Consider the following 25,600-nt stretch of genomic DNA (forward strand, 5'->3'; position numbering starts at 1 on the left):
ATAACCAACAGATTTGCATACAAGGGAAATTCTCCATTAAAATAACACTTGAAATGTATTTGCTTACGATTGTAAGTCGCCCTGGATAAGGGCGTCTGCTAAGAAATAAATAATAATAATAATAATAATTAAAATAGCAAGCTGGCTGTGAATGGTCAATACAACAGTCCTGTGAGATGAGAGTCTCTTGATTGCTCAGTAACACTCTCTCCTCTCTCCTCTCTCCTCCTCTCTCTTCTCACTCTCTGCCCTCAGTTTCGAGAGAACATCCAGGACATATTACCCAGCTTGCCTGCCCAGCATGACCACTTCCTGCTGCGCTGGCTTAGAGGTTAGTTTTCCGTGTCCAATTTCCTGTCTGTAATTAGCTGTCTGGTACACAACATGAAACAATCCACCACAGCCTTAAATTGCTAACCCCGACATTTTCCCAAAAAACTGTTTCATGAATTTTGTTTTTCACTCAATTTTTTGATTGGTAATAAACACTAATACATCTTGAGGACATTTTAAACAAAACAAAAAACAAATACAAAGGGCCTTGCTAACAACCTATCCTGTTTAAACTTGTGTTTTTTCTGTGTATTTTACATGACCTTTGATTGAGAATCCTGATCTAGATATACATGTATACAGTTTACAGAGCCCCTCCAAACCTTCTAGAATCACAGTAATCACTCTGGAATGCCTGCTCTTCCATAGCCCTGCCCCTTTACCTAAGACTGTGCCTGTACTGAGTTTGCAACAACGCTCCTTGCTTTTTTGCTTGAGTAGCTGAGCTGGTACACAATGCTGGCCTCACCGCTTGTTCTTGAACCTTGGCCTATGTTCATGTGTTCGTTTGCATGAACTGTTTCAAACAGTACAGTACACACTGTTATCAGGGGCACAACTCAGCCACACAGTGAAGAATCCCTTATTCAGCGCCCCGGTAGTGGGGCTCTCTGGCCTTCCACAGAGACAGGACGCTGGTCATGTGAGAACAAGGGGAATTCACAAAGGCAAAATTTAAAATAAACAGCCTAGGAACTGAAAGTGAGTTTAGCTAATAAAATAATTCCATTAATCTTCCAAATGTCCAGTTTTGAAAGAAACACATGTTATGGTAAACATATATTTTTGTTTTAAAACATGAACTTGGCTGAAGAAACTGAGAACATTCTTTAACTTAAAGCAATTCCAGATATCATGTTTAAAGATAAAAATACATGTTTGCTATGATGTGTGTTTCTTTCAAAACTGCACATTTGAGACGTGTGTAGCTAATAGAAGTGCAGAACAGGTAAGACTTATTTTGTAAACTGCAATTACAATTAGTTATTTTAAGAAACCAAGTGTGAATGACACTTTGAAGTAAAATGATTTAACTACACACGCCAAGATTGCCTTACATAATAAACACAAGGCTTTACCAGGATGTTGGACGTCAACCTAGCCTGCAGCTCCCCCAAGCTTCAGTATAGTTTGTTTTGCTGTACCCATTTCCTCTAGCAGTTGCAGACAGATTAACTGTGAGCGCAGAGGGGCTCTTCTATAACAAGGTCTTGTGCTTCCCTCCCTGTGATTGTGAATATGTGCAAGCGGGATAATCTCCACAGATTTCAACTGTGCTTCAATCGCTCTGCAAAAAAACTGACAATCAGACATCTGTTTCCTACATTCATCAGGGCTGAAGACATTTTAGCCAATCAGATTATTACACAACAAGGACAAATCCGCTGTGTAATCATTTTAAACAGTTAGTATTATGCAACTGTACGGATAACCCACATGTCTACAAACAGACCCCAGACACTTTTAAGGCCTCCAGAGGTGAGCAGCATGAAAGATGAGTGGATTGGCCTGCTGGGCCCCGCTGTTCTGATGCCTACTTTCCAGTCACTTCAGCAGATCCATCTGAGCAAGTCAGCCTCAGCTAAGTCTGTGGCCATATTCCGTCAACCCCCATTTCCAGCAGAAACGGAGAATACACTGTGCTTTGAATTGTTTATGTGAAGGGATCCAGTGGTTTATTAATGGCAGTCATCATGAGTGAAATAACCACAGCACTCTTCGTTCATGGATTCTGTTTATATAACAAGAATAATGTATTGAAACAGCCTTTAACAGAACATGAGAGGGAGAGAGGGAGAGATGGAGGGAGAGAGAGAGGGAGGGAGGGAGGGAGGAGAGGTTTCTTCCCAGGCCCAGCTGCAGATGACAGTGTGGTGTGAAAAACCAACTGTTCTTAAAATTAATGAGTGGATTTTTCTTTATGAGCTACAGCACTGGTCTGTTTGTGTTCTGTTTACATTAAAACCTTATACTCTAGGCCCATGGTTCTCAACCTTTTTTTAAAACTGAACCCCTTCTGTCTTAAGGTTTCAGTTCAAGAACCCTTTACAATTTTTGCTCTGCTGAATGGTACCACAGTTGCAATAAAAGGCAGAATTATCCGATTACAGTTTTCCCCACCACTGTTTGTTTAATATATAATTTATGTTTCAACAGTTTGGCACTGACAAACTGCTGGGTTAGGACAGAATACCAAACAGTAGGCTTAATTATAACTTTTAATTACAGGTCTTTGGAGGCACAGAATCAAAAGACAGTATCTGGGAATCTCTTCACTTTCTATTATAAATAATCCAAAATAGTCTGCACTGTAAATGTTTATCACATTACCATTTACTTCTTGTCTCAGCATAATTATGTGTGTCATTTAAAATGTTTACAATATCAAAAACATTAACCTCAAGATAAAACTATAATAACTAACAATGATAAACTTTTTTTTATTAAAGCCAGCAGAAAAATGATCTAAAGGGACTGGGTATAACTGTCTGTCGTTTTGCACTTTCTGTAGACTCTTTTGTGCTTACTTCCTTGGTTTTTCTTTTGCAAGTATGAAACGTATAGATTTTTGACTCGAAACGCTACACAGGATAATCTGGATGTACTCTATCAAACACCGAAAACAATTCAAGCAGCTGCAGTTGCTGTTAATAAAACGCAGCTGTGCCTAATAAATAAATAAAACAAAAACCATCAAAGTAACTATACTTCTGAAAGATACAGAAAGATTGTGCTTCACTGATTAGTATTCAATTATACGACGAGTTCAAAACTGCAAAGTTCATGAGCAGCACAGAGTGCTGTCCATAGGCAGAATTGGCAGACGCCTGCTTCATCCAACCTAATTTTGGAAATCTGCTTAATTGAAATCACGCAAGCTTCAAGGTGGATGATCATTTTAAAACTATACTATACTAACCAAAAATCCAATATGTATGCACAGGGGTTAGAGGTAATATATGATACAGTTAAAAAAAAATCATTATTTTCTTTTACTTTCATTTTTTATTTTTGCATTTCTGTGTCGCAAGAGCCAAATGCATACCTGTCGTTTCCTGATTTCTGCATACCACCACCGACCAGTACATTTCTTTTGAGAGTCTCTCTCTCTCTCTGTAACACGGGGTCTGATGAGGACAACCAGGTTATTGTTGACTCAGTTGTTTGCATATTCCGTACTGTAAAGACATCAACGTTACAAAATGAACATTTTGTCCTGGAGGTTGTAGTCGAATAGTGCTGGGACTCCGCTTGAAATATATTTGTTGGCAAAAAATCTGAATTTGTTCATATAACAGAATTTATAAATTTGTGGGCAACGCCTACCCCCCAGTTGTTCTGAATGTATTTGTTTGCCCCAGTACAGAATTTATAAATGACTGTATCAGAAAAATATGCAAATGAAAACGAATGCATAAATAAAGTCTGACATAAATAACCCACATTCTGCTATTCTTTAATAATGTGATGGGCACCAGATTTATTTGTGGTATAATAGTTTCTGGTTCAGCATCGTAATCTAGTCACTCTCCGTTATGTCAGGGGAGCCTGGGATGGGAGTGGTTGGATAAACGAATGCTGACTGTAGGCTAAATGGATTCAGTTCCCTTAGTCTTCAGAACTCATTCCTTTAAGCCCTGGGATCAGTCTGGTTGCTCTTCGCTGGACTCTGTCCAGGATTCCAATGTGCATCATCATAACCTCCCTGGCTGTGTACTCTGCACTGTATAACTAAGCATTCTGTTTAATTGCTTTTAATTGGTCTTTCTTGTGGCTGGCTTGTTTCTGTTCTGTACCAGCCATTTCTTGTTGAGTCTTACATTTCTCTGATCTTTATATTTAGCAACAGTAAGTTTAATTTGCCACGTATCTGCACAGTTCTGTGTGTGCCCAAAATCATTTTGTATTTCCTGGGTTGATGAAAAAGTTTCCCAGCCATGTGCAGATTTTACAAGCTTGCTGGTTGATTCCTATCCACTGTATGTCATTAAAGCAGAGATAGAGCAGGGTCCTGGTACTGATCCCTGCAGCATACCACTGAGTGCATGGACCTCCCTGCTTCCTGTGTTTAACCAGCTATACTCTGTTGTGGAACTATTATATACAGATGATCCTTTTTTTGCAACTTGGACCTTTTTTGTCAATATTGCATATGAATATGGCTGATCCAGCTTTGTTATGATCAGAATGAATATACAACCCATGATCACACCACACAATATAATTCAGGGTCACTTTTACAGTATAATTTTACAGTGTTATTTACATGCTTTCAATTTTTATTTCAGTCCACATGCATAGCAAACTACTCAGCAATTCTTGTTCCCTGTTTTCCTACATACTACTTTCATCAGTGACCAGAGTTGGCCCCCCTTTATTGGAGGCTCAGCTGGCCCGTGATGACACCTTTAGCCAAAGTTTTGTGGATTAGAACCAGTTTTACCTCGGTTGTTTGTGGTTCACACCTATGATTAAAATCAGCATTTTAAGCAGAGATAACTCATGCATAAACAAGGGTCATCCGCCAGAGATCACAACTGCTCTTTGAACCATAAAAAAAAAAAGTTTTATATCATGACTGTCAGACATGCAGGGACCTTTGACTGCATGCAAAGTTGCATGATTCACTGGTTTGGGCTACGTTAGGTAGAAGACTGAAAAGCCTTACATTAAACACAGGAAAATCACAATGTTCAGAGATGGAGCCTCAATGATTTCTTACTTCATTTAAAGGGATTGCAATTTATATAAAACCTTACACCAGAACTACTAACAATTGACAACACCACCAGTTAAGGAAATGTAAAAAAGAAATGAAAATGACATTTGAAGCTTATTAATGTCAGTGAAGTATTTCTGTAGAAATCTTCAAGAGCTGACAAGCTTGGGTTTCTGAATGAAACGGGGCCCGTTTAGCCCCACTTGTGTCTCGTTTTATTTCTCTTTTTATCCCATCTCTATACAGAAGATCCTTTTTGTAGATATCACGTTGTACAGCTGGTCTTATTTTTTTGTAACTTCTGTTTGCGTACCAGTTTTTAGTCCAATCTGTAACTGGAGTTTGGTTGGCTCCATGTGTGGATCGCATGCCCTTTGCCTGAGTGACAGGGAGGAGGTTGTTTTTCACTTGATAAAAACAAAGGTCATTGTCCCGAGGCTTGCGATAAGATTAATATATTTGGCACAGTCCAAGTGGAGCAGTGTTTGTGGGGGTTGAAAGATAAGCCACTCTAGCTCGGGGTCAGAGGTCCTCAAGTCCACCCTGTGGTCTCTGAGGTGTGGTCCCTGTCTGTAAACGGGATCAGTCTTTTGGGAGAAAATGTGCCAAAATATACTGTTTAATATTGTTATTAACATTGAATGCCCAGTTATACCTGTACATATCTGTGTATCACACTTATGTTTGTTGTGGTGAGGGAACTTAATTGGGCGTTCTGAATTACGGAAAACATAGGGGGTACACCAGACTCATTTTACTATTTATCAGACTGAACCGGATTCAAACCAGGCACAGTATGCTGCAGGGTAATGTTGTCAGCAAGTATGCGATACACAATAGTTAAAGTGTAGTAAAGTGGGACTACTTTTTTCTATGGGTTTTTTTTTATGCTTGTGTGACAAAGTGGCTAGTGAAGGGGAACAGGTGTAGCGGTGATGCGATGCAGGAGTGACTGGCAGACAACGGTATCCAGTGAAAAAGGTGCTTTAATTATAATCCAGGTCTGGTGACCATAAAATAATAAATCCCCGGCTATACACAACAATGTTTAAAGCGCGGGGATAACAAAAAACAGGGCACAGTCCCGAACAAAACACAAGACGCTGTCACCAGTCCTGGGTGAGTGCAGACGTGCAGGTGCTCGGTGTAGACACAGGTTGGGTGGTGTGTAGTGGTGCTCCGGATAGTGCTGACCCTGTTTCGACAGCTCCGGAGATGTGCTTTAACTGTCTAAGTGAAAAACGCAGACAATTACCAATACAAACACAACACGTATTTTCCCTTTTTAACTACTGAGAGTTCCTCTCTCGCTCCTTCTCTCTCCAAACGTTTACTCAAATGAAGGAAACGATCAGCGTTACCCTGGCCCCTATATGTAATCCCGCATGATATCTAGGTAAACGGTTGCAGCTGCCTTATTACTTGCAGCTGCCCCTCGTTTACCTTTCAAGTCAATACCGTCTTACAACAGAGTCTCGCTTCTTTCCAGGCTGACCCATTTCCCGGTCCCGGAAACGAACTGTCAGGCCAGCCCTTCCAGATACTTCTCCTCCCGTTCTTTAGCGCCCTCACAGGTCGGGAGGAAGTTTTATCACCAGAACTCTTTGTATTTCTGTCACAGCTTGTCATGCATATTCATAAACCTGTTCCTACATCTGAACCTGATGAACCAATCAAAATTCTGAACTTTGTGACTGGAGTCGGGAACCAATGAAATGTTTCTGATTGAACAGGCTGGATTTTAGCAGCCAATGTTATAAATTCAGAAGACATTCTGACGACATAAAAAAGGGGAAATGAAAATAGCTAGTCAACACTAATTTTATGACCAGCGATATGTTAAAATAAAATATCAAATATCAATCACAAATTATGTTGAGAAAAATATTCCAAGAACATAGACAACAAAGCCGAAAGCTAGAGAAAGTAATGCGTTTTAAAAGCTTCAGTCTGTTCAGTAACACTTCAAGGTCAGGAGCCTCACCAGAGTGTGTCTGACTGTGTAGATTAATTCCTTATCTGTCTGCATTGTTAATGATTTACAGTCCATATCTGGAACCCTGCTTATCCATTGTCTTGAAATGTGGTATTAACATGATTTTAGAATGAGTTATCGTCATGAGACTTAGTTCTTCTTCTTCTATGCTATTCTGTACTCTTCTTCTCTGTATCATGGTCATCAACGTTTTCATTATACTGACAGTTGAATTTTGAATTTACACTCGTGGTAGGGGATGTATGTTGCTGACATAGTTATTTCTGTTTTTAATCACGTACTTGGAACTTCCCTTTAAAACGTTTGAGCTCAGCAAGATTCATAGCAACATGTTATCTTCTAAAGACCACTGAAGATGCTTCTAGTTCCACACAAGGGCTCTTTGCCTCATCAGTGTGAGACTAAAGATAAGAGCGAGACTAACTTGATTATTAGTCTCACCATGCTGAGCTCAACATTTTTTTAAATACGTTTCAAGGATGTAAAGAAAAACAGAAACAAAACAAATTGGGGAGGGGGGGGGGATAACTTGAATGATACGTAGATGAGAGAATTATTCCATTTGTGTACACCCTATTTATTCTATCTTTAAACAGAGTAAACTGCCCGTGATTTGTGGAGTAGTGTTTCCTGGCTGTCGGTCTGGAGTAAGCGCTCTAATAATCACCTTTGTGATGTATTAGGCTGTGGGTGTCAGGCTGGCGTAAGCCAGGGGTGGAGGTGGGGGGAGTGGAGGGGAGGCTGGTATTAGCATGCATATCCCTGACGGCTTCCGGATGTATTAAAACGAGGAATGATGTAAGTTCATTATGAGTCAGGGCCTCGCCACAGGGCCTTCTTACTGACTCCAGACTCATTAAAAGCCGGATCTTGAGGAATAATAAGAGATCAGTTTATATAAAAGGCAGCCTGGCTGGAGTGATACTGTATTCACAAACAGGCCATTGTGAAGCAGTGTCTGGTTTCACTGTATTTTTGTATGTTTTATATATATATATATATATATATATATATATATATATATATATATATATATATAAAACACACTTTAGTAGTGACTAGTTGACTATTGTTACCTTGTCTATTTGACTGGCACATAGGTACTCGTTCCACCTCTATATTGCAGTGTTCCTTGCTGTACGAGTGGCCCCTGGTCTTAAAAAGGTCGAGAAACACTAAGGTAGACAAAAATGTTAAGTACATTTGTTAAGATACAGCGGTTCTGAATTTTAATTTCTTAATCAAATTACTTGGTGAAGCCCTTATGAACGTTTCCCACAGTAAAAGCATATAGGAGTATAAAGGCATAGTTTAAGCATTGTAAAGCCTATAGAGGTATGGTAAAGTACTTACTCTGGGAGGGTAAACTTTGGTAAATGCCTTTGGAAAAGCATCATTAACATGGTAAACTTTAAGGGAACACGCAAGCAATATGGAGCACTCAAAGCCTTTGTCCTGTGATGAATGTGTCCTTTCACAGAAATTTATACAAACAAGGTCAACTTTTATATGGTCTAGTACAGTACTTGTAACCTGTTTCTTCTGTAGAAAGCACAGTTTATTTCTTTGAAATGTGCAACATATTTGGACATATGCCCAAGGAAACCCCACGCTAACTGAAATGTTCCTTTTGTTCCCAGCCAGGAATTTCAACATCCAGAAAGCAGAAGCGATGCTTCGCAAGGTAGGAAGTTCTGCACATTTTTACTTTGTGTATTGAGATCTGTGTTCATTTATTACTGTGAGAAACACTAAAAGGAATTGCAACTAACAAAATAATGCCATAAAGCGTACCTGTTGTGGACTTCCATTCATATGCAGGTCTCAAATGTGCAGCTTTGAAAAACACATAGTATATTGAAAATGTTTGATAATGGATACTGCATTAGGTTAAAGACATTTCTGTTTGCACGCCTTGCTTTCAGTTGAGGTTGCACTTGCTTAGCCATCACCTGACTTTCCTGTCATTACAATGACCCTGGTGGTACAAGTGTAACAGAGAGAACAAAGAAGAGTTATGGGGGATTTGACTGAAGATATCTCAGATGGAGTTGACAAAGTTAACCCTAGCCAATACTTTTAATTGCAGCACAGAAACCAGGACCAGAGTTGGAAATTAAATGGAGATAGACTTAGGACAGAGTGAAGAAGACACTTCTCCACACAGTGGTGAGGGGATGGAATGGGTTGCCTAGTCATGTTGTTGAGGCAGAATCCTTTAAGATCCTTTAAGACCCGACTTGACACCTGGCTGGGACTACACTAGGTTAAAGGAAGATTATTATTATTATTATTATTTATTTATTAGCAGATGCCCTTATCCAGGGCGACTTACAATCGTAAGCAAATACAATTCAAGTATCACAGTACAGATCTCCATTTGCTTGCCTTGATCTCCATTTGCTTGCCTTGATCTCCATTTGCTTGCCTTGTCAGTCAATAGGGGAAGCAGCTGTTTTTTTAACCTAGTGTAGTACCACATTTTTTAAAATGAAAGAATATTTTTGCTAGCATGTGTTTCTTTTCAAACTGCACAGTTTGATTAAGCCATGCATGACTGTTGTTGCATATCAAAAACTTTAATTCATCAAAGCAGACTTTAAAAAAACATTCTTAAACTACTCGTGAGTTAAAGCTTTTGTCCATTGTCTTCAAATTTGGGAGTCTTAAAAGAATGAACAGTTTGTTTAAACTCCCTCTATATGTCACAAACACACTTTATATATCCTCTGCCCATTTCCACATATACTGTACCCTTTATTTCATGTTTGCCAGTACCAAGTTGTACCTTTTTACAAGATCAAACAGATTAGAAGTCTCATTTTTAGATGAATCGGACAACAGTTTGCCAATTTAATTACCACCAAATGATAGTGTTGCATTACCCTGTGCAGTGTTTACAAGAAGCATAATACTTTACCTTTGCTGTATCCCAGTTAACCCTATCATAGTATTCTTTAATTGTATTGCTGATAGTTTTCATATTTTTTTTCATTCACACATCATAGGTAATAAATAAATGATGGAATTAGCTTTTTCAACTTTTACTAGAGAACGAGATTTTTTTCTTCTAAACATCACAGTGTATCCCATTCATGCTGCCTCTTGCAACAGTGCTGGTGCTATCATTGAAAAAAGTGGCGCATGGGAACAGATAACCAGCATTGTTGCAGGAGGGAGCGTGATCTGGATGCACTGCGATCCTTAGAAGACCATTTTTTCCTTGGCGAATGCAGCAGAGTAAATGTTGAGATATTGAGCCCAGTTGACTTGTTACCTATGATGTGTGATTATAAAATGTCAGCAATATGTTTAAAATGTAACCCAAGAGAGTGTGGTTTCTTCTTGGAACCATTGATAACCAGGCCTTGAAAAAGCCTTTATTGTTCATCTGTGTTGGGCATTCCATATCTGCAATCCATGCAAACAGCTCTATGTATTGACAGTGTTGTTGGGTTTCTGCAGTTGTAATGCAGTCATGTGGTTTCAAAGCACAAAATCAATACACTTTACTTGCTTAGCCTCTGATGTCTCAATTGCAAATCAGTTACAAAATCCTTTTTTTGTTTTAAGCACCTTGATATGGAATAACAGAGCAACTAAATATATGGAACTATTTTGTTAGCTGCAGTTATTTTAAGATGTGTTGATAATGCCACTTAGATTAGATTATATATTCCAGTATAGGGGACTTGCAATATGAAAATAAATGTAATGTAAGAGTAAAGGGAAGATATGAACCAGATGTAATTTCAGAGGGTGTGATTATACCATCATAGTTTGACCTTAGTAAATTAACCACAGTGGAAAACAGGTTCCATAGCTAGAACGGAGATGGGCTTGGTAAGGCTTAACAAAAATGACATTTGAAGCTACAAAACTGCATACAGTTCACTGCGTACACGTGACTGAAAGAGCTGAAACAAGCCCTACCCTTGTCTAATAAATTGTATTGTATTTTGGCTATTTCAATTTTAAAACAACATGCATATAAAGATCAATATGCATTTATAAGGGACAAGGTTTTAAGGGCAGCTATAAAAGGGTCATGAGCACTGGACCGTGGAATATCTGTTAAAAGTCTTTCATGTGGTGTGAGTTGATGATTATAGCACCAGTGTGGTATCAGAATTTGCTTCCATGTGAAATTGCTGCAATTTTTCCCCCCGGAATATTAAAAATAAACATGTTTCCTTGTGAAACATGAATTTTGAAATTTTCCTTGCTATATTTAAGGCTGTCTGATTGCATTGAGGGTGGTAAAATGGCAGGATCTGTTTGTAAGCTATAGAAGAAGGTTTTTTTGATGTTACAACTGGACACTAAAACACATTAAAACCTGAATATGTAAAAGCAAACAAAACACTACCACACTACGCTTCAAAGCAAGGTAGGCTTGATGCAGATGGAATGGATTTCCCTTGAGTCAGACTGCACAAATTCACAATTAGCCTGAAGAGGCCGGCCCAGCCAAGCACTTGCAGACACAGACAGAACTGTGCTGTCTAACCCAGTAGCACAGCTCTGAATTGAAGCCCAGGCCTCCAGTGGTAAAGGAGTGAATTCCCTTCTGCACCAGCTAGACCCTCACAGCACTTGACATTCAGAAAGTCGTTCCCCTGGCTGAATTGCGTCACAGAGCTCCTAATCTCCTGTGTGCTGCATAGACAGATCCTAATTCCAGGGCATGTAAGCCTTGTGATCTGCTTTAACTCAGGCATGTTCTTCAGTTTGCTACAGCAAGCATTAGCAAGTAATCACTGCAGCTGCAGAGCACCGCACCTTGCGCTGACGTCCCTTTGAAACATTGCTGCATTTTTGAAAAACATGTCGTATCACACATGTATTTTTATTTTAAAACTTGATATCTGGTACTACCTGCTTACAGGAAGCGCTCAGTTTATATGCCTTATTCTCGGGTTATCTGTTTGCACTTCCTGGGTTATTTCACCTGAGCAGTGTTTTCTGGGTCAAAGCCTACTTGTGACTAAAAGCATGGTTATTGACAGGAAGGAAGCCAGTGAAGGGATGGGGACAAGTTCATCCTCCAATTGAAATGACCCAGGAAGTGCAAGGAAGTCTAAAACCCTAGTGAATAGACGTGCATGACAGACACATGTTAAGGAGCAATATTGTTAGCTTCAATTACTCTAAATTACAGACAATCTGGTTAATCACTGATAGTAATGATATAGCTTTGTAAAAAACATGGTTAACCACATTTAAATGCATGTGGAAAGTGCAAAATGTACTTGGGTACTTGCCAGGGTTGTAGCAGTCGCTCCTATATAAAGTGCAATGCCCCCTGCAAAGGTACTACTGTGCAGTCCACTCAATGCAAACAGAGTTAATGTGGATGTTACTGCAGCAAAATGAGCAAAAATCTACTACAGTGAAAACACTGCTTGCAATGTGTAGCTCATTAACATCAAATGGTTCCATAGGTTCCAGTGATTAGAGACTTGCTAGTTTAGTAACTGGTGTTTCAGATATGATACTCACGGGAGTCCAGGTTTGTGTCTGGGCTGATCTTCACTGGAGATTCCACAGGGAGCGTCACTCTGAATCTGGCTACCCTGCTGGTTAGGGAGACAAAATCAAAGGGGCCCACCTTCTCATATAGAGGGCACCCCGCAAGCTCAAAGCAGAAACACCTGCAAGGCTGGGCTTGGTCTGCCAGGGGCTGGTAGCTGTCAAGCGCTCGGGTGGAGGCTTGGCTTGATAGGGATCAGAGGTCATGAACTGATCTTCAGTATTCCTGAGCTGTGGTAGTGAGGGGAGGAAAACAGGGGTAAAAAAAAGAATATTACACTCTGTGGCAGTCTGGCTCGCAGTGGTGAGGGTGATGACGTCACGGACCAGGAAGTAACTGAATCACAACAGTGGATGGCGGGTGAAGCTGAGTGCAGTAGCACTCAGCGTATTTATTAACAAACAAAATATTAAACAAACCAACAAAACACAAAACAAAAGGGCACGAGGGCCAAACGAATGCACAAACAAACAAGTAAGTGACGTGCTGGGTAATCCAGCACGTTTTAGCAATTGTTTTCCAAATGTGGCTTTCTCTCCTCTCTCCGCTCTCCCGTACTCTCCTCTACACTCTCAACCCCAAATGCAGAGAGCTGCAGGTTTATATACTCTGGCCGAGGGATTAACTAGTTGGTAATTATCTTATTATCCCCCGGCCAGAGTCTGCACGCGTTTGGTAAGGATGCATGACTGTCAGCTATTTAAGTAATCAGTAGCTGATCAGCCATGCATCCTCACGGGGTTTTTAAATAATAAAAGACGCGGCGCTTTTACCCGCGCCGCAAACAAAAATACAAATAATAATAAATAGGGGCGGGACACTCCGCCACACATGCCCCCCCTTGTGCGCAGCACACATGGCCCCAACGGCCACCTCCCCCCTCAGTCTTAAAGTCCCGGAAGAGGGGGAAGCAAGTTACTTCTGGGGGGTGGCCATGGTGGAATCTCTGGCACCCCCCCATTCTTCGTGGCCGGCAGATCCCTCTTCCGGGGCTCCCGCCACACTCTATCCTGCCGCGAAAGTGCGGCTGGGGGAGCTGGTCTCCTGACCTCTCCCCCCTTCTTCATGGCCGGCAGTTCCCCTCCGTGGGGCTCCGACCACATGATCTCCAGCCGCGAAAGTGCGGCTGGGGGAGCTGGTCTCCTGACCTCCCCCCCTTTCTTCATTTCTGGCAGCTCCCTTTCATGGAGCTCCGGCCATCGTGTAGCGACCCCAGGCGAAGCAGGATCCCTGGCGACCCCAGGTGAAGCCGGACCCTCGACGACCCCAGGCGAAGCAGGATCCCTGGCGACCCCAGGCAAAGCAGGATCCCCGGCGACCCTAGGCGAAGCCGGACCCTCGACGACCCCAGGCGAAGCAGGATCCCTGGCGACCCCAGGCGACGGCAGCAGCGGCGGACCCTCGGAAGGCGACGGCAGCAGCGGCGGACCCTCGGAAGGCGACGGCAGCAGCGGCGGACCCTCGGAAGGCGACGGCAGCAGCGGCGGACCCTCGGAAGGCGACGGCAGCAGCGGCGGACCCTCGGAAGGCGACGGCAGCAGCGGCGGACCCTCGGAAGGCGACGGCAGCCGCGGCGGACCCTCGGAAGGCGACGGCAGCCGCGGCGGACCCTCGGAAGGCGACGGCAGCCGCAGTGGACCCTCGGGAGGCGAACTCGGGAGGGGAGCCCCTGGCCATGGAGGCGGCAGCGGGAGCTCCACTTCTCCCTCGTACCCTGTGTCCTGTAGAGAACAAAAGGCAGCCCCAGGCGATGCAGAACAGCCATCCCCAGGCAATGGCAATGGTGGGAGGGGAAAGCAGTCCTCCCACAGCGGCTGAGACGGAACCAGCAGGTATTTACCCTCTGCTGGTGGAGCTGGGAGTGGCAAGCAGTCCTCCCACGGCGGCTGAGGCGGAACCAGCAGGTATTCACCCTCTGCTGGTGGAGGTGGGAGGGGCAAACAGTCCTCCCACGACGGTTGAGGCAGAACCAGCAGGCATTCACCCTCTGCTGGTGGAGGTGGGAGGGGCAAGCAGTCCTCCCACGACGGTGGAGGCGGAACCAGCAGGCATTCACCCTCTGCTGGTGGAGGTGGGAGGGGCAAGCAGTCCTCCCACGACGGTGGATGTGGAACCAGCAGGCATTCACCCTCTGCTGGTGGAGGTGGCGGAGGCAGAGGCAGCTCTTGCTGCTCTGCTCCTGGTGATGGTGGAGACAGAAGCAGCTCCTGCTGCTCTGCTCCTGGTGGTGGTGGAGACAGAGGCAGCTCCTGCTGCTCTGCTCCTGGTGGTGGTGGAGGCAGAGGCGATGGGGCGGATGCTGGCCACTCAGAGGGAGGCTGTGGCGGTTCTGGCTCCCTCTGCTGTGGCGGCTGGGCTGGTGTGTGCCGTGCTCCCTTCAGCAGCATAAATAGAGGCTGCTGGGGAACATCAGCATCCTGCCCTTCTCCCCCCCAGAAAAATTCAGGGGGTTGAGCCTGTAACTCCTCCCCTTCTGGCTCTTGGGACTGCAGCTTGGGTCCTAAGGCTGTGGAAGCGCAGACTTCCACCTTTTGGGCTATGGACGCACCGACTCCCCCCTCTTTGGGCTGTGGACGCACCGACTCCTCCCTCTTGGGCTGTGGACGCACCGACTCCTCCCTCTTGGGCGTAGGACGTTCGGGCTCCTCCCACTCGGGCGTAGGACGTTCGGGCTCCTCCCACTCGGGCGTAGGACGTTCGGGCTCCTCCCACTCGGGCGTAGGACGTTCGGGCTCCTCCCACTCGGGCGTAGGACGTTCGGGCTCCTCCCACTCGGGCGTAGGACGTTCGGGCTCCTCCCACTCGGGCGTAGGACGTTCGGGCTCCTCCCCAGGCTGTGGAGGCGAAACCAGCAGGCATTCTCCCTCTGCTGGTGGAGACGGTAGCGATGGCTCCTCTCCCTCTGATGCTGGAGATGGCAGCGATGGCTCCTCTCCCTCTGATGCTGGAGACGGTAGCGATGGCTCCTCTCCCTCTGATGCTGGAGACGGTAGCGATGGCTCCTCTCCCTCTGATGCTGGAGACGGCAGCGATGGCTCCTCTCCCTCTGGCGCTGGAGACGGCAGCGATGGCTCCTCTCCCTCTGGCGCTGGAGACGGTAGCGATGGCTCCTCTCCCTCTGGCGCTGGAGACGGCAGCGATGGCTCCTCTCCCTTTTGTGCTGGAGATGGCAGCAGCAGGGTCTCTCCCATATCCGCAGCCAGGTAGTTGAACACCATGGCTGCGATGTCTGGGAGGGAAGCTGGGTGGTGTTGCTGTTCCCAGGCCTCCCAGCGCTCCCCATCTCTTGCCCACAGGAGGTTGATCACAGCAGGGAGGGCGTCCACGATATCCCTCTCAGGCTCCGCCAGCCAGTCCCAGATCCCCTCTGAGGAGAGTGGACCAGTCCGCCTCAGAGGATGCAGAGGCAGCTCCTGCTCCTTTCCCTCGGACGGTGGTGGTGGAGGTGAAACCAGCAGGTATTCTTCCCCTGCTAGTGGAGCCATTGGCTGTGGACACTCGGCCTCCCCCCTCTTGGACTGTGGACGGACCGACCCCTCATCCTCCGGTTCCTGCTCTGGGCCATCCTCCTCCCATATGTGCGCAGGATGTGCGCAGGATTCAGACTCCTCCCTCACCTGCCATGGAGGGGGTTGGTCGGGTGCTACATGCCCAACCTCACCAATGGCAAAGCACCATTCCTCACCCCTCAGACAGGTGAGGCAGACGTCCAGCACAGCAGAGACCCGGCGGGACTTGCGACCAGCCCCGCGCTGTTGCACCTGCTGCTGCTGTTTCCTCCTTCTTCCCATTATTTAGTTTGGGAAAAAAAAAACGAACAAACAAAAAAAACGCACTTTTCTGTCCTGGTCCGGCTGTTGGAGGCGTTGTTTATCCCACCGCTGCCACCATATGTGGCAGTCTGGCTCGCAGTGGTGAGGGTGATGACGTCACGGACCAGGAAGTAACTGAATCACAACAGTGGATGGCGGGTGAAGCTGAGTGCAGTAGCACTCAGCGTATTTATTAACAAACAAAATATTAAACAAACCAACAAAACACAAAACAAAAGGGCACGAGGGCCAAACGAATGCACAAACAAACAAGTAAGTGACGTGCTGGGTAATCCAGCACGTTTTAGCAATTGTTTTCCAAATGTGGCTTTCTCTCCTCTCTCCGCTCTCCCGTACTCTCCTCTACACTCTCAACCCCAAATGCAGAGAGCTGCAGGTTTATATACTCTGGCCGAGGGATTAACTAGTTGGTAATTATCTTATTATCCCCCGGCCAGAGTCTGCACGCGTTTGGTAAGGATGCATGACTGTCAGCTATTTAAGTAATCAGTAGCTGATCAGCCATGCATCCTCACGGGGTTTTTAAATAATAAAAGACACGGCGCTTTTACCCGCGCCGCAAACAAAAATACAAATAATAATAAATAGGGGCGGGACACTCCGCCACACACTCAGAACAAATTCTTAAAACTGGTCTGTAATAAATGTATTTGGGGTGTAAATACATTGTAATGCATGGGGTTACAAATGATCATGGGAAATGAATGGTGGGAAATATTTCATGCTATTGAAAATAGATTTCTTTAAAAAAAAAAAAAAATTTAAATTTAGTCGTTGCCAATTATTTTTTATTATTTTCTCCCCAATTTGAAATGCCCAATTATTTTTTAGGCTCAGCTCACCGCTACCACCCCTGCGCTGACTCGGGAGGGGCGAAGATGAACACACGCTGTCCTCCAAAGCGTGTGCCGTCAGCAGCCCGCTTCTTTACACTCTGCAGACTCACCGTGCAGCCGCCTCAGAGCTACAGCGTCGGAGGACAACGCAGCTCTGGGCAGCTTACAGGCAAGCCCGCAGGCGCCCGGCCAGACTACAGGGGTCGCTGGTGCGCGGTGAGCCGAGGACACCCTGGCCCACTTAACCCTCCCTCCCCCCGGGCGACGCGCAGCCAATTGAGCGCCACCCCCTGGGAGCTCCCGTCCACGGTCGGCTGTGGAATAGCCTGGATTCGAACTGAAAATAGATTTCTAAACAGCCACATGGATGTTATGGGGTTTGTTAAGGTGCCAGGTATATTGTAGCCGTTTGTGACTGTGTGTGAATGTGTAGGAGCAGGCCTCAGGTTAGGAGGCTGTGTTCTAGTGAAATGCATGTGTTGGATTGTAATCAGATGCAATAATGTGGTGTTGTTGTTTTCAGCATGTTGAGTTTCGGAAGCACATGAAGGCAGACACAATAACTACAGACTGGCAGGCTCCTGAGGTAAGGGAGAGGGACTGGCGTGATCAGGGGTCCCTCAGATTGAGAGGAGCAATGGGGGTGGAGTGCCTTGGGTTTGCAGTCCAGGGTTAGGATTGCATTATCATCTTGTTTTATCAGAATCAGAACTGAACTATGCTCCCTAGACACATTAAATAAACAATAAAAGACGTTCAAAGCATAACAAAATAGTCTGTTCAAATTGATCAAATAAATTATAATATTGTGTTTTGTTGGAAAAGAGAGTGGTGAGGGTATGGAGTGGGTTACCCTAGTCATGTTGCTGATGCTGAATTACAGGGATCCTTTAAGACCCAACTTGACAACGTTTTGAGATCAATCAGCTTTGAGGAACTGGACTAGCACTGATGGGCTGATCAGCCTCCTCTTGTTCTGATGTTTGTGTGTCTGTGTTGCTCAGGTGATCGAGCGCTACCTGTCGGGTGGGATGTGTGGCTACGACAAGGATGGGAGCCCTATCTGGTATGACGTGGTGGGGCCCCTGGACCCCAGGGGCCTCCTGCTCTCCGCCTCCAAGCAGGACTTCCTCAAGGCCAAGGTGCGAGATTGTGAGAGGCTGCAGAGGGAGTGCAAGCGGCAGAGTGAGCAGGTATGTTACAAGCACCATTTACATAGGCCAGAGAGCATTGCAGTGTCTGTGTCCCGTAGCTTTATGATTGCCTGCTTGTAGTGGCTGTGTCCCGTAGCTTTATGATTGCCTGGTTTATTCTGAGTTGTGTGGCTCCAATATTGAGTTTCAGTCATTTTGCTGGGGAGTTACTGACTTGTTGGGAATTGGAAGCTGTATTTAATGGATACCCGGCTAGTGTATTAAAACCAGCACATGTTGCCAGCTGTTAGGTAGATTTAAAGGGATGCTTCATACTGTATACATTTTCAGTAAATTCCTTACCTGTTTAATATCCTAATATAAGTGTTTTGTAACTTCAAGTGAGGTGGTTTAAAAAATGACCACTAGTGGTGTGCAGCTTTAATTTCATCCCCTTCTGCAAACTGCTCCATTTAGTTGCTACAGTTGCAAGGGGGACAGAAATTACAGTTGCGCATCACTTGTGCTCGTTTCTAACACCACCTCTTAAATTCAGCTTTTAGAAAGGCTATTTAGAAGCAGCCCAGAGGTTAGAAAAAGGACATTTGTGAGTAGGCCTGGTAAGTAATGGTTTAAGAAGAAATAGCAATAGAGACAAAACACACATAACAGGATATTAAACGTAAGAGATTCAATATAAAATGTAGATGGTGTAAAATCGACTGACTTTAACATGTTGTAATAAGGGAATGTGAAATTATGATGATTATCTTGAACTGGTGAAAAACAGCAGTGCCGGTGCTTTGTGCCATTGCTTTTCTCTGTGGTGCTGTGTCTGTCTCACTGTGTGTCTCTGGGACTCTCTTCCAGCTTGGACGCCATGTGGAGTCCATCACCATGATCTACGACTGCGAGGGTCTGGGGCTCAGACACCTGTGGAAGCCGGCCGTAGAGGCGTATGGAGAGGTACAGGCACACACTGCCACAACATCTAATCACCACGCTTCTCCAGCTGCTGCACGCCTCCCATTACTGACTTGGGCCTATAGCACAGGAATGTGGCCTGCTTGGAAATAAGCTACTAAGCTACTAAATAAGCTGGACTGCATTTCATTTTATGGAAACTGACTACTTAAAACTTAATTTCTTGTGCTGTCCATCACCACTGCTCCATCTTGACAGCTGATTTGGTCAAAATAGAGTGTCTCTCTACCACATGATGGCTTAATAAAAAGCACAGGCTTGTTTACTGTAAAGAAACTGTAAAACCTGTCTGCACATTTTATACTGTGTTTAGTGTTTTTTCAGCAACACTACATTAACCAAACTACATACATGTCAGCTTGTGTGTTTTGTAGTAAACATGGATCAGAAGTGAATACATTAGACTAGCATAGCAATATTTTGTTACACACATGTCTATTTTCCTATAGGATTTGCAGTCGTGTGTTATAGTTCAGAAGCTCACATAGCTGGCAGTGCAGCGCCATCATGTCTCTCTTCTCTCTTGTCAGGTTCTCACCATGTTTGAAGAGAACTACCCTGAAGGACTGAAGCGGCTGTTTGTGATTAAAGGTACACTCAGTGACACTGTTCCCCGGGCTACTCCTTGGCTTGGCTGTAGAGCCTCTGAGCTAACCCTACATGATCCCAGCCTATTTACAAAAGCACTCAATATCACAGTGAGGTTTTCCTCTGAGCTAACCCTACACGATCTCAGCCCATTTACAAAAGCACTCAATATAGACTACTGTAAACTACTTTATACTGCAGTGTCTTTTATTAGGCATTTACAAAAAACTGAAAACTATAAAGCAAACTGTACACTTCTCAGATAGCAGCTATTTAAAACGATTTTCATTGTTATATTCATGCTGCTTTTTTGGAGCTGTATCATATCTTTATATGTGTTCTAACTTGCCATGTTTTGACTATGGGATCTGTTTTGCAGCATTAAAATTACTGTTGCTAATTATTTCATACATTTCCCATACCAACCACACCCATTAACTTCACAGGTCTCAAATGTGTAGTTTTTAATGACATGTTTTAACAAACGTATATTCATTTTAAATCGTGATATATGGAACTACAGTAGGTTAAAAAATATATAATCCCCTCTTTTTGCAGGACTCCCTTTCAGATAGTCTTGCACTTTCATGGTCATTTCACCTGGAAAGTGAAATTGCACCTACTGCCTCTTTTCCTGTTAGTAACCAACCAGCTGCTTCCCCTAATGACGACATGCTCTGCAGCCAGTAATATGCTTGACCCCGAAGACACTGCTAGGGAAGCAGATGCCATGTTTTGAAATACAAATACTTGTTTGTGATGTTTCATTCACATCTACACACTTGAGACCAGTAAAGTCCATAGAATTGCCATTTAACAGGTGTGTCTGTGTTCCTGTCTCAGCCCCCAAGCTCTTCCCTGTGGCTTACAACCTGATCAAGCACTTCCTGAGCGAGGACACGCGCCGCAAGATTATCATCCTGGGAAGTGAGTACCTGTGTGCCTTCAGCATCCAGTCAAACAAGGGGAGCCAGGTGTGGGTACCTGTGTGCCTTCAGCATCCAGTTAAACATGGGGGGCCAGGTGTGGGCACCTGTCTGCCTTCAGCATCCAGTTAAACATGGGGAGCCAGGTGTGGATACCTGTCTGCCTTCAGCATCCAGTTAAACATGGGGGGCCAGGTGTGGGTTACAGGAAATGTGAGCTCTTCCTAAGTAGCTGTGGGTGCTCATGGGATTGAGGGAGCTGCCTGCTGTGAGGGGACACGGATGGCTGCTACTTGATGTGCCAGACTGTACCGGTATGGACAAAAGCTTCATAAAGTCGAATGAAACCTGCTGAATAATGTTACATTAACATATTGAATTACATACACTGCTTTGCAGTTTTCCATATACTTAACGAAAAACTGACAAGAATTGAAAAATGTGACATTTAGAAATCTAACATGAAATACTGTACTACTATTATGACTTCTGGTAGACTTTAGAGATATCATTTTGCAGTTTCTTTGATTGCTAGATGTTAACTGATATATCTAAATTATGTTCATATAGTTGTTTTTTTTCAATGACGTCTCAATCCTAAAATTCAAGGGTGAGACAAAACTTTTGGCCAAAGCTGTAGACAGCGCTGTTGTCCCTCATCATAACAACAAAAAATGAAAGTGGGGCATCCCTGACTGATGTCTTTAGAGAATAAGAATTGAATTCACCGTTTACTTATGTAGTTGAAAGCAGATTGAAACCAGTCCTGTTTGTTTCCATTGGCAACTGACAAATATCAAGCTGGATTGATTGGTGTTCACTGGCAGAAATAAGTCTGCCCTTATAAAAGTTTACAACAGTACAGTTGCACGGTATAGTTGCAGTTTTCCAATGATTTCCCCCTGGTTATACCATAGTTTGCCATGTTTTTTACTAAGCTTTACCATACCTCTCTGGGCTTTACAGTGCTTACTTATGCTTTACCAATGCTCAAACAATACTTTACTACACTTTACTGTGATCACATTTTATAAGGACTCTGACTCACTCTGATGGAGGATATGACAAAATGAGTTTGTGGCTGGGTGTAGATTGCCCCAGTTTGATATTGGAATGAGATGAGTTTTATATGATTAAACGATTGATAAAGCCGATGTGTGACTGGCCCTGTGTCTGCTCAGGTAACTGGCAGGAGATTCTGCTGCAGTACATCGAGCCGGACCAGCTGCCTGCCTGCTACGGAGGGACCCTCACTGACCCTGACGGAGACCCTCGCTGCAAAACCAGGGTGAGTCCGCGTTAGAGCAGATCAGAGCATTCTTTACAGTGAGAGCGTTCAAATAGGCAAACACTGCACGTCTGCATTGGCATGGAACACCCTGCAAATGTATGCTATTAAAACTAGGTGCCATTGTCATTCCTGAAACTTTGAAACTAGACGATTCTGCCACCAAAAAACACAAATATTCTGTGCTGTTTACCTGTGGCATACTTGTCAGGAATAGGGTTCCCTACCTTTAAATGGTACAGAAAATACTGTTTACAGATACCTGTCTAGGCACGCTAGTCTTGGATCAAGGTAATCTCCTGTAACAGGTGGTGTTTATAAGAGTGCAGCTCACTCCCTCTGTCTAACTTCATTCTCATTCTCACAAGGCCCATATTGTTGATCTTTTTGTTTTCCAGATTTTTCTTTTCCCTTAACTTAGGCAAAGCTGCCACACTATAAGTTCACTTCCTTCCTGTATTACAGGCAATAGGTCCCTACCTGAGCCTAACACTAGCCTTCTATGGGAGCCTTTTCTTGAATGTAGAGAGAAAGCAATCGCTTCCATCAATGTGTTGTGTTGTGGCAGGATAGCCAGGCTTCAAAAAGATCACCAGCTAACCAACATGGGGTTTGTGATTATGTTATTATTTAAGGACTCAAGTATTGTATTTTATTGAATTAATCTTCTTTAATTTCTATCATAATATCTCAGCCAGTGAGATATTTCAGTTTGTGTTTTGTTTTGCAAGTCCACAGTGACACCTTTTGATCACGTACTGCTACTGTATTCCAAGGATTTATTTGTTTAGAAATGCTAGAGAGACGAGTAAAAATATCTTTATAGATGCATTGGTTTGTTTGCTTGTTTATTTATTCATGGGGTGATTCTGTTTGTGTCAAATCTTTGTGCTTTGAGATCAATTATAAATGATGTATGTATATTCTAAAACATTTACTGGGGTGCGATATTTGCTGCTCCTTCTTGCTTACATCTTGAAATACATGCACAAGATTTGAACGAGGAATTCATCCCACAGGTACAATGGTATCAATATTTACAGGGTGGCCTATTTGTTCTTTATTTTACCCACTTACATAGATTTCTGCCATGCCACTGGTATTGCTATCTCAAATGACATTCAACAGCGTAACAGACAGTTGGTGATATTTGATATGCAAATCACGTTAAATAATGTGAACAACCAAATGGTGTCTAAACTTTGAACAACCTTTATTTATTTGCTTACTTATTTATTTAAACTGGAAACGGTTGCTTCCCAATTAATTCAGAAAAAGCCCTTTCCCAGTGGCACAAGCAAACCAGACTGGTGGTATATATCCCATGGGCCACACCAGAACCAGGCCGTGACACTTCTCTGAATCCGGCCCTGGGCCGAACCAGGCTATTGTATTTCATTTCTTGTCAAACGGGATGCGTTCTTGCAGAGCTCCGCACATCACTGTAGTCTGGACAGAACATGCTCTGCTCTGAGATAAAGGTGAAACGTGCACAAAACAAAGACGAGCATAACAAAAGTAAACTCATACCTACCAATATTCACTTTAACTTAGGCATACCTTTGAGTCCTTAAATGAAATACTTTTTTTTTTTACAACAATCCTCTTCATTCTTCCAGATGCAGATCAGCTAATAAAACCAGTGAATTGTAGGAGGCACTGGGATTATCAAAGGCAAAGCATTTCACTGCATTAAAACATGATGTTTCTACCCTTAGATACTTTGATAAAAATTGTACCGCCCAGAAGTGGGGCCTCTCGATCACCTAGCGAGACACAGGGAGTCATGTTGGATCTTACCTGTGGGAACCACGTCTCCCGGCGGACTAAATAAGGACCTATGTGAATATGTGCTGCTTCTAGCTTCTATAGAGACCCCTCTAGAGACCTATATAGAGACCCCTATAGGACGATGTTGCTTCATTATAGTTTTATAGTATTAGGAATGTATCTATGCACACTGCCCTACAGCAAGTATTGGGATAGTAAGAGATCCAGTCAGCAAGTTGTCTGAGGGGTAAAAGGATCAATAGGAGCCCCAGCCCCGGTCATTCTGCATTTACTCATCCGCACCGATGCTTGTTGAGGGGAGAGTGTACTGTATGGAATCAGGGCACAAAGAGATCTGGGGGAAATTGTCGAGCAAAAGCAAAACTCATTATTTGCCTTTTATTTCCTGTGCAGCAGATATTAGGACCCAGCCTGAGCCTTAAAGTTTTATTTTGTAATTCAGAATTCTTTTTTTTCCAATTGCTGCAGATTTCACTATATATATATATATATTTGTGTGTTTGATGTTTTCAAGGCCTCACTTGCGCTCCATTGAAACTAAAGCTTGGCAAATCTTTGCCATTTCAACACAGAGCATTGCCAGCAATAACAATAATTATAAATATAAAGTGCAAAACAGAACCAGTGATTTCACTGAATTTTGATATTGCGCTTATTTTGGCCAGCTTAGACGTTCCCACATTAATGGAAATGAAGTGGGAAAGTACTTCCCTCAAACTTGTAACATTGTGGCTGGATAACTGGGCTTCCCAGAATTGATCATAAACTTTGGAACAAAAAGATCAATAGCAAACAATAAGATACGATAAGAATATTCTGGTAATTATAGGTGAGTGCATGTTTTAAAGCCTTGGTTATTACCGTTTGTTTAACTGGTGAGTACGATGCCCTCGGATTAAACTTTTATGAGAGCCTCGACCTGGGGGCCACTTGTATTTACACGTCCATTCAATAGCCAGCTATCTCTAGACAGGCCTCACAGTACATCATACACAGTTTTATATACATTATTGTATCATGGCTGTGGTCAAGTTATTATATCACAGCAGGATGCTAAGATTAAGGCCCACTTTCGGACTCGTGTCAGTAAAGTAAACTTTAATAAACTGCACAGAATTAGGCTGATTTGCTACCTTAGTAACATAATAGATTGTGTTTGTATTGCCTGAATCTCTCAACAAAGCAGGGTTGCTAATTTAACATCTAACCTTAACTGATCCATCACAAGACCTGACCTTAACTGATCCATCACAAGATCTAACCTTAACTGATCCATCACAAGACCTGACCTTAACTGATCCATCACAAGACCTAACCTTAACTGATCCATCACAAGACCTCACCTTAACTGGTCCATCACAAGACCTGACCTTAACTGATCCATCACAAGATCTAACCTTAACTGATCCATCACAAGACCTGACCTTAACTGATCCATCACAAGATCTAACCTTAACTGATCCATCACAAGACCTGACCTTAACTGATCCATCACAAGACCTAACCTTAACTGATCCATCACAAGATCTAACCTTAACTGATCCATCACAAGACCTGACCTTAACTGATCCATCACAAGACCTAACCTTAACTGATCCATCACAAGACCTAACCTTAACTGATCCATCACAAGACCTGA

The 25,600-nt window shown here is 43.6% G+C and overlaps 1 protein-coding gene across 2 annotated transcripts in view; it reads left to right on the forward strand.

Moving 5' to 3' along the window:
* Positions 1–25,600, forward strand: part of LOC117428238 (SEC14-like protein 2) — a 44,502-nt gene that overhangs the window by 6,813 nt on the left and 12,089 nt on the right. For both annotated transcript variants that reach the window (XM_034047093.3, XM_058994802.1), the window contains 8 exons: positions 256–331; positions 8,690–8,733; positions 17,775–17,837; positions 18,256–18,444; positions 19,255–19,350; positions 19,899–19,959; positions 20,800–20,883; positions 22,064–22,170. In XM_034047093.3, coding sequence (XP_033902984.2) covers positions 256–331; positions 8,690–8,733; positions 17,775–17,837; positions 18,256–18,444; positions 19,255–19,350; positions 19,899–19,959; positions 20,800–20,883; positions 22,064–22,170 — 720 coding nt within the window. The remainder of the gene's footprint in view (positions 1–255; positions 332–8,689; positions 8,734–17,774; positions 17,838–18,255; positions 18,445–19,254; positions 19,351–19,898; positions 19,960–20,799; positions 20,884–22,063; positions 22,171–25,600) is intronic.

The sequence above is a fragment of the Acipenser ruthenus genome, chromosome 21, assembly GCF_902713425.1.
Source record: "Acipenser ruthenus chromosome 21, fAciRut3.2 maternal haplotype, whole genome shotgun sequence".
Classification (NCBI taxonomy): Eukaryota; Metazoa; Chordata; class Actinopteri; order Acipenseriformes; family Acipenseridae; genus Acipenser; species Acipenser ruthenus.